The 13,176-nt window shown below is 39.7% G+C and overlaps 1 protein-coding gene across 1 annotated transcript in view; it reads left to right on the forward strand.

The window, feature by feature from the left end:
- Nucleotides 1-720: 720 nt before the first annotated feature.
- Nucleotides 721-13,176, forward strand: part of LOC121385936 (BTB/POZ domain-containing protein 6-like) — a 14,111-nt gene continuing 1,655 nt past the window's right edge. Inside the window, exons 1-2 of the mRNA XM_041516731.1 lie at nucleotides 721-998; nucleotides 8,729-9,069. Coding sequence (XP_041372665.1) covers nucleotides 721-998; nucleotides 8,729-9,069 — 619 coding nt within the window. The remainder of the gene's footprint in view (nucleotides 999-8,728; nucleotides 9,070-13,176) is intronic.

The following is a 13,176-nucleotide window of genomic DNA, read 5'->3' on the forward strand; positions in this document are numbered from 1 at the left end:
CTCCACGCATTGCACGATCTTACCACACTGACTACAGCTCCACGCATTGCACGATCTTACCACACTGACTACAGCTCCACGCATTGCACGATCTTACCACACTGACTACAGCTCCGCGCATTGCACGATCTTACCACACTGACTACAGCTCCGCGCATTGCACGATCTTACCACACAAACAACAGCTCCTGGTAGTGCATGCTCTTACCACACTAACAACAGCTCCTGGTAGTGCATGCTCTTACCACACTAACTACAGCTCCGTGCATTGCACGATCCTACCACACTGACTACAGCTCCGCGCATTGCACGATGTTACCACACTAACAACAGTTCCTGGTAGTGCATGATGTTACCACACTAACTACAGCTCCGCACATTGCATGTTTTTTAATAGACGTATCGTGCTGTAAATAGCTTAAGGGAACTAGTGTGAATAAGTGCGCATGTGTAATTAGATGGCTCTTTCTATTGGTTGAAATATTATGAAAACGTCATTTGAATTTTGGTATATGCAAATGATGTCGCCCGGCAAACAATTTGTTTGTAAATGGCTTGTTCTATTGGTTGAAATATTACGAAAACACAGTTTGAACTTTTTACAAATAGACATGAAACTATTTCCTATCTCGTGCATGCTTCCTACTGGTGCTTGAACTGCATGTATTGTGAAAACAAAGAGAAAAAGAAAGCTGTTTTATGTATATTTTCAGTGACAAGATGGCGACATGCAAATCAATTAGTCAGACTGAGTCTAGTCTTGAAGCCTGGCAGAGCAGAAAGTCTCTTACAGAATGTCTTAGACATTCTCTTGAAAATAAAATGTTTAATAACGTGACATTCCGCGTTGGGAGTGAACAGAAGACCGTCCATGCTCATAGAATGATACTCAGTATCCGTAGCGGCGTGTTCGAGGCCATGTTCTACGGACCATTGGCAGAGCAGGGTGAGATCGTCATTCCGGAAGTAGAACACGACATATTTGAACAGTTTCTAAGGTATGTAAATGTTATGTTTATAAAACACGAATCATACATCTAAGTAGTATGCTGAGAGTATTGAAGTTTTATTGACTTGCGTCAGAGTAATTATTTAGGGGCTGGGATAGCTGGAGAAGGGATCACTGTGTGGGATAAGAGATTTAAACATTATATTAATTACAGACTGTAATTATATTACCTTATTAGTAAGCTAGATTAGTATACAGAACATACACGTATGATATTTTTTTGTATATCAGACCTTGGTTATGTTTCTTGAATTTCTTGCTGTTACTGCTATAGCACTATTGGTGCTGCTACTACTATTACTAAGAATGTTGTTAGTGGTGGTGGTGGTGGTAGTGGTGGTGGTGGTGGTGGTGATAGTATTGTTGTTGGTGATGTGTGTATCATGTGGGAACATTGTCCAAGCTCTCAAGCTGATGTGGTGAGAATATTCACTGGTGGCCTCCTCCAACTGAAAGACCAATACTCATTTCCCACTTCCTCTGTGTTTGCTGGATAGGATCAATTCCTGTCAGTGGGTCCCTTGTTCCAGCCAGTGTCCCACGACTGATACATCAATATCAAAGGCCGTGGTATGTGCTACCATGTTTGGGAGATAGTGCTTAAAAAAAGAGTCCTTGCTACTTGTGACGGAACATGCTCTTATTTTTTCGCATGTGGCGATGTTAATTGTTTTAGAGGGCCGTGTGCGGCTTGGTTACGTAATACCCCCGCGCGACGGTGGTAGTCTTGTATCCCAATATGCACTAAGACCAGCTGGGCACTCTGTTACGTAATACCTCCGCGCGACCGTACCCCCTAATACACACCCAGACCAGATGTGGAGGCCATGTGGCCAGTAGTTACGTAATAACTCCGGTAGTGCGGTTTTTGACCAGGGTATTGCTGGCGAACTGGCGACAGTAAGTCTGGACTTCTAAGAAAATATATCGACTCTGGGAGTGGTGGAAATTCACATGATAAGACTCGGTCCCGCGTACTGTCTCTGGAGCAGTCTGGGATTTTATAATAAATAGCTAGGATTTTAGATATATAAAGGAGAAACATTGGAAGTATCCTGGGGAACGGACGTCGTCCACTGAACGAAATATATAAGTTCAGTCCGTACTTGGTAAATATATTTTTCTGCTCTGTTGTATAACCTTGATGTGATTGATGTGACTTTAAATATTTTAATACTGTATTATACGAGTATTTGGTAATATAAAGCTTAGCCGGTCATCCTAGAGGACCTAGGTAAACTGTAGGTTATTGTCTTTATTGTGATAGGCACCAGTATTAATTCTGTATTACAAGGTTACTGAATGAGTAGTTAAAGGTTAATTAAAAATTAACCAGTTAGGAATAGAGTTGTAATTCCTTTATTAATTAAGTTCCCCTGGCAGCGTTTCTCAATTATCACACGTGTGCGTGTTGTATCACAGTGAAGTGATTAGAATATTGTATAAACTAGACACCTAGTGATTAACTAATTAAGTGATTAGCTCTGGGTTGTTATCATATTGTTGTTGTTAATTAACTACTGCGGAAAGTACATTTATCAGCGTAGTGTTAATACAGATTCCAAAGTGTATTGTGTTTTGTTGTGTTTTCTAGTGAACTAAACGTGCTATATATTATATATATTTGTATAAGATCATATCTCTGATTATTCCTAGATACGAGCCACTCAGGTATTGGACTGCCCGATACAGAGATATCTAATAGATATACAGTTAGGAGAGATATTTAGATAATTGTGTTTTATTCAGTTACGGGTATTATAGGATCCCCGTGACAGGAGTAAAAATGGGGGTGCTCGTCCCGGATCTGAAACGGGACATGCATATTTAAAAAGTATTGTTTGTAAATGGGGGCTTTATAACTTATTTTTAGAAATTTACTAGAAGTAGCAACGTTGTTCACTAGAAAAAAATAATAATAAGTGCGTCATACCTAAACATGGATAAGAATTTGCTGGATAGGCCTACGCTCAGTGTAGTGGAGATTAAGCGAGCACGTAAGGCCGAATTAGTTGAAATCGCGAGTGAGCGAGAGATTGATTTAACATCAGCTAAAACATTAGGTGATATAAGGACAATTATTATCCAGGAAGTTTTTGGTGATAGTCCTGTTATGGAAGAAAGTGAGATTGTTCCAGAGATAGATATAAATGAGTTGAGTATGGAACAACAGTTAGCTTTTAAAAAGCTTGAGTACGAAAGAGAGAGAGAGAGAGAGAGAGAGAGAGAGAGAGAGAGAGAGAGAGAGAGAGAGAGAGAGAGAGAGAGAGAGAGAGAGAGAGAAAGAGAAGAGAGAAAGAGAAGAGAGGGATAGAGAAAAAGAAGACGGAGATATAGAAGAGAGAGATAGAGATAGAGAAGAGAGAGAGAGAGAGAGGGATAGAGAGAGAGAGAGAGAGAGAGAAAGAGAAGATAGGGATAGAGAATTCCAGTTAGAAAAATTAAAAGTGGAACATGAGTTAAAGTTGAATACTGAAGTAATTAGACGGGAGGCAGGTAATGGGTTTAACATGTCGGAGGCTTATAGATCAGTGCCTGTATTTGACGACCAGGAGGTAGATATGTTCTTCCAACTTTTTGAACGGGCCGCTAAGCAGCTAAATTGGCCGCAGTCTAAGTGGACATTGTTAGCCGTGTCTAAGTTTAAGGGGAAGGCTAGCGTAGCTTATAATTCAATGAGTGACGAGCGAGCAAGTCAGTACAACCTAGTTAAGTCTGCAGTGTTGAGGGCTTATGAGTTACGACCTGAGGATTATCGTTTACGGTATAGCGAGTTGAAGAAAACGCAGGGTTAGTCTTATAGTGAATTTGTGGCTAAGAAAGCAGGGACGTTTGATAAATGGGTGGTTTCTCATCAGGTAGGGTCATATACCGAGTTACGGGAATTGTTGATCTTACATGACATTAAAAATGGATTACCAGTTAGCTTACGTATTCATTTAGAGGATCGTGATGTCAAAAAGATAGAGGAGGCAGGCATAGTGGCAGATGATTACGTGTTAATACACAAAGCTCAGGCAGTACAGGGTAGCTGTTTACAACAGGGTGATAAGAAGAAATTTCAGCCAGGTTTTTCCCGGGAAAGTAACTATCGGAGAGAGTTATCTAGTTGGTCAGCTAGTGAGGCAAGGAATGCACCTGGTGGGCAACGTAAGGATAAACTTTTCGTCCACATTGCAGTTACTGTAAAAAGGATAACCATCTTGTCGGGGACTGTTTTTAAAAGGAAACGCGATAATACGCAAGTGGTCGGTTTAGTGAGGTCAGCTCCGTTAGCGAGGGAGTTAATGGTTAGTCTCATGGCAGAGAAAGTAAACCCGTATGTGTCCACTGGTATGGTTTGTGATGTCAAACAAGAGTTGTGTCCTTAGGCAATATCAGTCTATCGAGATACAGGGTGTAACCATTCGCTTATAACGTCAGATTGTTTAGCTAGTATAGAGAATTCAGATACAGGACGTAGTTTGGCCTTAACCTCGGTTACTGGAGAAAATATGGTTGTCCGGTTACATAACGTTTTCTTGTGTTCGAAGTTTGTGACGGGACCAGTCATTATGGGTGTTGTGAAGGACTTGCCTTTTGAAAACATAGGAGTTTTGTTGGGTAATAATTTGACTAGTCAGTGTTGTCAGCCGCAATGTGACCAATTGTCAATTGAAGACAGCCCTTTACCCATAGAAAAGTGTGAGGTTGATGAGACTAGATATCCTGCGTGTGTAATGACTAGGGCTATGGCCAGAAGGGTAACACGAGACCCAGAGGATATTTGTGATTTGTCTGATACGTGTGTGAGCCATGAAATTGGAGTGGATGAGGTTATCAGTAAAATGGTAGATAAGTCAACTGAGGAACTAAATGTGGTGGAACCTGTCGATCTCCCGCAGAGGGGAAATTAACCAGTTGTGTTTGATAGAGGGGCCTTACCTTGTAATAGACAAGAGTTAATTCTAGAGCAGGGGACTGATCCAAAATTGTCGGCAGCTCGCACTATATTGTTAACTGAGGGTGAGATGGAGGATCAGATGTCAGGTTATTATATGGACAAGGGAGTATTAATGAATAAGAGAGTTAGAGATAGGAGGTGGCAGGCGACCGAACTAGCTAGGAAGCAAATGAGCCATGCTCAGAGCAAAATAAAATCAGTGTTTGATAGGAAGGCTAAGAGTCGGGAATTTAAACCAGGGGATAAAGTGCTGCTGTACCTTCCCATTAAACGGGGTTCATTACAGAAGCGGTATTTCGGTCCCTATGTTGTGCACAAACGGGTTAATGAGACAGGGTATGTGATCAACACTCCTGATAGGGTTAGGAAAAGTAGGTATTGTCACATCAATTTGCTAAAACGTTATTTTGACAGACTGCCGATAGTTCCAGTGTTACCGGTCCAAATTGAGAGTCACTCAATTTCCTGTGATGACGTCAATACTGCAGAGATCAAATTAACCAACAGCCAGATTCTAGCAGACTTGAGCTCCCAGCGAGCAAAGTTGACTACGTTGATACAAGACAATGTTTCCATGTGTCAGGACCTTCCACCGGTTACCAACACTTTAATCCAGGATGTGCGCTTGGAACCCAACGCTACACCGATTCGACAGCATGCCTATCGGAGAAAACCTGGAAAACGTGAGACACTGAAAAAGAAGGAAACGAAGTTCCAGTGGTCAGATGAATGCGAGAAGTCATTCAACCGTCCTAAGCAGATGCTCTCCTCGTCTCCCGTGATGGCAGCACCAGACTACCGAATGCCTTTCAAGCTGGCTGTGGATGCCAGTGACGTGGCAGCAGGAGCTGTGCTGTTCCAGGAAGACGAAACTGGACTGGACCATCATGTAAGTTTCTTCTCCAAAACGTTTGACAAACACCAGGTGAAATATTCCACTATAGAGAAGGAAGCCTTGGCCATTGTACAAGCTCTGAAGCATTTTCAGATCTACGTGAAATCGGCATTGCATCAAGTGGTTGTCTTTACTGATCATAATGTGCTTACTTTCATTCACATAATGAAAGCCACCAACCAGAGAGTTTTGAGATGGAGCCTTCTTCTGCAGGAAATCCCAATTACCATTGAAAATATCAAGGGCACATCCAATGTAATCGCTGATGCCCTGTCCCGAAGTTGAACGTTATGATAATGTGTTGACATTCCTGATTTCTGTTTTTGTTTTTATATATACTATTGTATACCAGGGACTCAGAGACTCAGTGTGATTACTGGTAGTCACCTTATTACTATGTGTTATAAATGCCCGGATGTGTCGGTTAACGCACATTTTGTTTTAATGTAGTATATTTCCCTATTCCTAGAGTAGAGGAAATATCCTTTTTGAGGTGGGGGTGTGTGACGGAACATGCTCTTATTTTTTCGCCTGTGGTGATGTTAATTGTTTTAGAGGGCCGTGTGCGGCTTGGTTACGTAATACCCCCGCGCGACGGTGGTAGTCTTGTATCCCAATATGCACTTAGACCAGTTGGGCACTTTGTTACGTAATACCTCCGCGCGACCGTACCCCCTAATACACACCCAGACCAGATGTGGAGGCCATGTGGCCAGTAGTTACGTAATAACTCCGGTAGTGCGGTTTATGACCAGGGTATTTCTGGCGAACTGGCGACAGTAAGTCTGGTCATCTAAGAAAATATATCGACTCTGGGAGTGGTGGAAGTTCACATGGATTTTAGATATATCGAGGAGAAACATTGAAAGTATACCGGGGAATGGACGTCGTCCACTGAACGAAATATATAAGTTCAGTCCGGACTTGGTAAATATATTTTTCTGCTCTGTTGTATAACCTTGATGCGATTGATGTGACTTTAAATATTTTAATAATGTATTATACGAGTATTTGGTAATATAAAGCTTAGCCGGTCATCCTAGAGGACCTAGGTAAACTGTAGGTTATTGTCTTTATTGTGATAGGTACCCGTATTAATTCTCTATTACAAGGTTACTGAATGAGTAGTTAAAGGTTAATTAAAAATTAACCGGTTAGGAATAGAGTTGTAATTCCTTTATTAATTCGTTTCTCAATTATCACACGTATGCGTGTTGTATCACGGTTAAGTGATTAGAATATTGTGTAAACTAGACACCTAGTGATTAACTAATTAAGTGATTAGCTCTGGGTTGTTATCATACTGTTGTTGTTAATTAACTACTGTGGCAAGTACATTTGTCGGCGTAGTGTTAATACAGATTCCAAAGTGTATTGTGTTTTGTTGTGTTTTCTAGTGAATTAAACGTGCTATATATTATATATATTTGTATAAGATCATATCTCTGATTATTCCTAGAGACGAGCCACTCGGGTATTGGACTGCCCGATACAGAGAGATCTAATAGATATACAGTTAGGAGAGATATTTGGATAATTGTGTTTTATTCAGTTACGGGTATTATAGGATGCCCGTGACACTACTAATAACAAAAATGTTACATGTTTCCTCTACGATTATGTCAGAATTGCCAAATGTTTGACATCCGATAACCGATGATTACTAAATCAATGTGCTCTAGTAGTGCCGTTAAACAAAATCTGTAACATTCTTCTTTCTTCTTCTTCTTACTCTTCCTCTTGATTCATCTTTAAAAAAAAGAAGAAAAAAAAAGATCCTATTCTCTCCCTATTAAAGGTTACGGCCTCGGGTTACCATATTATACAATTGTTTATTAATGCGAAATACAAACTCAAATGCATTATTTAAAAAAACTCGTTTCAACCGTTACAGCGACTCCTGGCAGCAGGTGGAAGGGTGGAATTTCAGACACCGATGAATTAAACGTCTTGTTGATTGTAGAGTGACTGGACATGCCAAAACATTTGGTAGCCTGGCGGACTACCGGGATTAGACAACTGGTAGTCCGATTGAGAAATCGGTAGCCAAACCACCCCGGGCTACCACTAAGATCGAGCCCTGGCCGTTTGTGTTCGCTACGAACAGTGATCGACAAATGTATAAGCTCAATAATAAATAAATAGATATTACATAGAACAAAAAAAATAAAAATAAATAGATTCGACTTTTTTATTGGATAGGGTGATGAATAAGAATAACTTGTGGCCGTGATAATGTTTTGTGAATCAACCCCCCTCTCTAGAGTGTTACGAAAGTGTTGACACCCTTTTATCTGTAAAGTGTATGTCAACAGCTGACCTATGTCGCGAATTTTAATATCCCCCCCCCCCACCACCACCACCACCACCACACACACACACCCATTCACATAAGGTGTTATACCCAGGATATATGTTTTGGAGTTAAGAGACTACCCACAATCGAAATAGTTAAATGTGTTCAGTATCACGTGAGAAGCTCAGCACCCAGGCAAATCGCGTACCGCTAATTGAATCGAAACTCAGCTGGCCATTGCCAGGACAGTGGGTTAGTTGTTAGTGGTTAGTAAGAGAGAATGGCCTTACACCTACCCACTGAGCCCTTAAGAACTCGCTCTGGATTAGAGCCAGTACCGGGCTGCGAACTCTGTACCTACCAGCCTGTAGTCCCATGACTTAACCACCTTGACACCGAGGCCGGTTGTATTTGCCATGGATAAAGTAGATGTATGATTTGCCGTAGCGAAACGATAGTAGCGTGGTGGGCCTTGAATTCACCAAACAGAACTGGATAATCTATTCTAAATGTTTAATGATAACTATAATCTAGGGACTGCAGGTTTAAAGTGAGATAAGGACACATTTTATTACTATTTCACAGGTATCTCTATACAGATGACGTCAGAATGGATTGTGCCAGTGTTATGGGTTTGCTGTACGTATCAAAGAAGTATGACGTCAAAACCTTGGAACATAAGTGTTTGACGTATGTGTCGTCATCGATGACGTCAGACAACGTCTGTGTGATACTGGAACAGGCCCACGTGTTTGATGAGCAGGAATTGAAAGAAAAAGCTCTGACTTTTATTTTGGAAAATGGAGATGTCGTTCTAAAATCATCTGGAGTTACAGACCTTTGCCACGAATGCTTGGTTGAGATTGTACAAGCGGAAGAACTGGAGGCCGATGAACAATCTGTCTTTGAAGCTGTTGTGGCGTGGAGTAAGAGTGCGTGCAGGAAACAGAACACAGATGTAACTCACGAAAACAGACGACAAGTGATTGGGGAAGCCATAACGCAAGTGAGATTTCCCCTACTTGACCACAGATACTTAGTGAAACATGTAGTGCCAACTAATTTGCTGACTGATGCACAAAAAGTCTTCGCACACTGTCTGTGTCCCGATGAAAATGTTTCACCATTTAATGCCAACAAGCGCATAGGAGTTATATGTCAAGAGAAAATTATAATATAGCGCCTCACCTTAAATGATAGACATGATATGTTATGTCATAGTGATAGAGATCATGGAATTATGTTGTCTGTAAACCAAGACGCATTACTACAAGGATTTCAGTTGTATGGTCCCCGTCACGGCACCCTCACTGCAAATTATGACGTAAAAGTTTTCATAACTGACCCGACAACAGATGACGTAATCGAAGGTTCATCAGTGACAAAGTCAGTCTCGGTAGCAGCTGAGACGACCCCTAAAACTGAGAAAAGACAAGAAGTACAATCTGATTGTTAACATTGATGGACCTACGTGTAGATCATACCGTGGGATGTGGGGCGAATCTACTGTACAAAACGGGTTGTTTGTGTGCTCGATCTTCCAGTACCAGGAATCCAAACACAGTGACAAATATAACCACGATACAGGTGTGTGTGAAGGACAGCTACCTGTTTTGATGTCCTTAGTATGACAACCTGTAGTTGGAGATTACTTTCGATATAGACATGTTCTTAGTATGACAACATGTAGTTGGAGATTATGTTCTATATAGACATACAAAACAATACAAGCACCATGATGCAACACCGAAGTTTACTTGGATGACTATGTGCAACACATGTTTCAAGAAGTTACTGAAAGTTTAACGCATTTTTGTTTTTGTTTTGTTTTGTTTTGTATTTTCATTTTTTATAGTAGAGTAGTGTTAGTATGGAGTCATCTTCCTAGTAGTAGCTGGTGAGACTTTCTCTAACAGCCAAGCTAGTAGAACATTGGATTCTTATAAATCATACACATATATAGTAGAGTAGTGTTAGTATGGAGTCATCTTCCTAGTAGTAACTGGTGAAACTTTCTCTAACAGCCCAGTTAGTAGAGCATTGGATTCTTATAAATCAGTCCCTGAAATACCGCCGTTCAGGCCACTTTTTGCCGGTCAACGTCAACACTGGGTGAGAAATATGTTTACGTTTATATTTTATGATCATGTTTGGTTTGGTAGGTGTTGATTTTGTCAAGCAGAATTTGTGGTTTCCAGGAATTTCATCTAATTTCGACCCCTCTATAAATGGTCCATGGTTCGAAACCTTTCAGTGTTGGTTGATTTACACGGGACATAAATTTACTTGAATGTGGAGTATGTAGTAATGTTGGTATAATGTCCTCCTCCTTCGCGGTTTTTTCGTTTGTTCCTTCTGGGTATTTTTCTTTGTTTGTATATTATTATTATTATTTCTCTCTCTCTCTCTCTCTCTCTCTCTCTCTCTCTCTCTCTCTCTCTCTCTCTCTCTCTCTCTCTCTCTCTCTCTCTCTCTCTCTCTCTCTCTCTCTCTCTCTCTCCGTTTGCATTAAAGGGATCTGATAATAAAGTATATGACTATATATGACTAATGCTGTAACTGATATAAAACATCGTTACAGTCATAATACATTCACGGATTTAGAGCGCCTTATTTGTCTAAATATGGATTATAAATGAAAATTACATTCAATGTCAACGGTTTAAATGTCAATGGTCAAAGTGTCAACGGTCAAAATGTCTCTCTCTTTCACTTTCTCCCTCTGTTTGTCTGTCTTTCTTCCGTTCAATATAGATATGTTCTTTGTATGACAGCCTGTAGCTGGGGAGTATCTTCGATGTAGACATGTTCTTAGTATGACAACCTGTAGTTGGAGATTATGCTCGATACAGACAGAAGTTACTGATAGTTTAACGAATTTGTTCATTTGTATTTATTTATTATTTTTGTAAAATTTATTTTTATTTTTAAATTTCATCTTTTTAATTTTTATTATTATTGTTATTTTATTGTGTTACACAAGATATGGATGTACACTAGATTCTGATTGAGCTCCATAACACTAATAGTTTCTATTAAACACAGATGTAGTTACGGACATGCATGCAGGAATTCATACATAAACACAATGATATCTATGAACGTACGTACATACATGCATATACATATATAGTAGTGTAGTGTTAGTAAGGAGTCATCTTCCTAGTAGTAACTGGTGAGACTTTAGCTAATAGAGCACTGGATTCTTACAAATCAGTGCTCGAAATACTGCCGTCCCGACCGCTTTTTGCCGTTCAGCGTGACTACGGGCATGGAAATGTGTTTGCGTTTATATTTTATAATAATGTATGTTTTAGTAGGTGTTGATTTAGTCCGGCAGAATTTGTGGTTTTCCTGTGTTTAAATGTTCAGTGGTTCGAAAGCTTTCAGTGTTAGTTGATTTATATGTTACAGTTTGTGGCCCAGAGCCTCGGGACATAAATTTACTTGAGGGTGGAGTATGTAGTAGTGTTGGTATGATGTCCTCCTCCTGCACAGTAGTCAGTTAAATGTATTTTGTTAGCTCAGTTGGTAAAGCGTAGATGCAGACGCACGCAAGCATGCTCACGCACACACATACAAGCACACGCACACAGACACGCACACACACATACTCACGGACACATACACACACGCGCAGACACACACACGCACATAACAACACATTGATAAATATAAAGTTGCTATAAAGTGCTCCTCCTTGGATATATGATTGCTATAATTATTTCACATAGAATTGTTTTACCATTCCGAATAACAAGCTCTTCAACCGTCATAGGTTGGACTAATGCGCGGGAAAAAGTCTCACATCACTGTACATTTGTGCACGATATTTACCTGTTTCGGTGTTCACCGAACTAATAACTGCATCAAAGACACCGCACGTATAGGTTCTTGCATTTGTTAAAACGTTGCCATTAAATACATCGTTAAAAACAGTTCCATTTATTTCAAAAGTTGTGCGGCGTGTGTGCCCTATACCACATCGTTACAACTGTTAAAAACACCCAACAAAAACAAACAAAAACAAACAAACAAAACAACAAAATGAAAACTGAATCGAATTGTTAAAAAATGTTAGGATTTTAACACGCGTAAAATCAATGATACACATTGGCGTAGCCAAAATGGTATAGTGTTGGGTGGGTGGGGGAACCCATATTATATGTATGATTTTATACAATTTAATACAGTTTAAAGAGACATTCATGAGTTTGCTGCATTGTAAAATGTTTCCGACTAAAAAAATATTTCTATGATTAAACTTGCATATTAAATATATTTTCTTGTTTAAAATATCAGTGTCTGTATATTCAATGTGTTTCTGGTCGTGTAAGAATGGTTAAGGACCACCCATATATTGAGAGAAGAAAGCCGATGTCGCCACTTCATGGGCTACTCTCTCCGATTAGCAGCAAGGGATCTTTTATATGCACCATCTCAAAGACAGAATAGCACATACCACGGCTTTTGATATACCAGTCGTGGTTTTTCATATAAATGCAATGTATTAGTGATACAAAAAAATCTTAAATGTTGTAATTATGATTATTTTAAGAATAATAAATGTATGTCACAATCTGTGGGGTTTTGTTTTGTTGCGTTGTTTTTTGTTTGTCTCATTTCTGTTGTTCTTTTATATTTTTTTTTTATTTTTTTTTTTATTATTTGTTTTGATTTATTATTATTATATATTTTTTTTTATTTTTTTTTATTTTTTTTTTTTGTATTAGTTATATATATTATTACAATTATTATTATTATTATTATTATGTTGTCGTAGATTGTTTTGGTCAAATAAACTAGTGAAAGTTAACAGCAGTTGGAACACACCAGCAACACCTTTTGTCTGTATGTCTGTATGACGTCCCTCTCTCTCGTGATTCTCTCTGTCCTCTGTCTCTGTCTCTCCTTATCTCTCTCTCCCGTCTCTCTCTCTCTCTCCTCTCCTCTCCCTCGTCTCTCTCTCTCCCACCCTCCTCTCTCGCTCATCTCTCTCTGGTCTCGCTCCCTCTTCTCTCTCTCCACGCACC

This window comes from Gigantopelta aegis, chromosome 12 (assembly GCF_016097555.1).
Source record: "Gigantopelta aegis isolate Gae_Host chromosome 12, Gae_host_genome, whole genome shotgun sequence".
Taxonomy (NCBI): domain Eukaryota; kingdom Metazoa; phylum Mollusca; class Gastropoda; order Neomphalida; family Peltospiridae; genus Gigantopelta; species Gigantopelta aegis.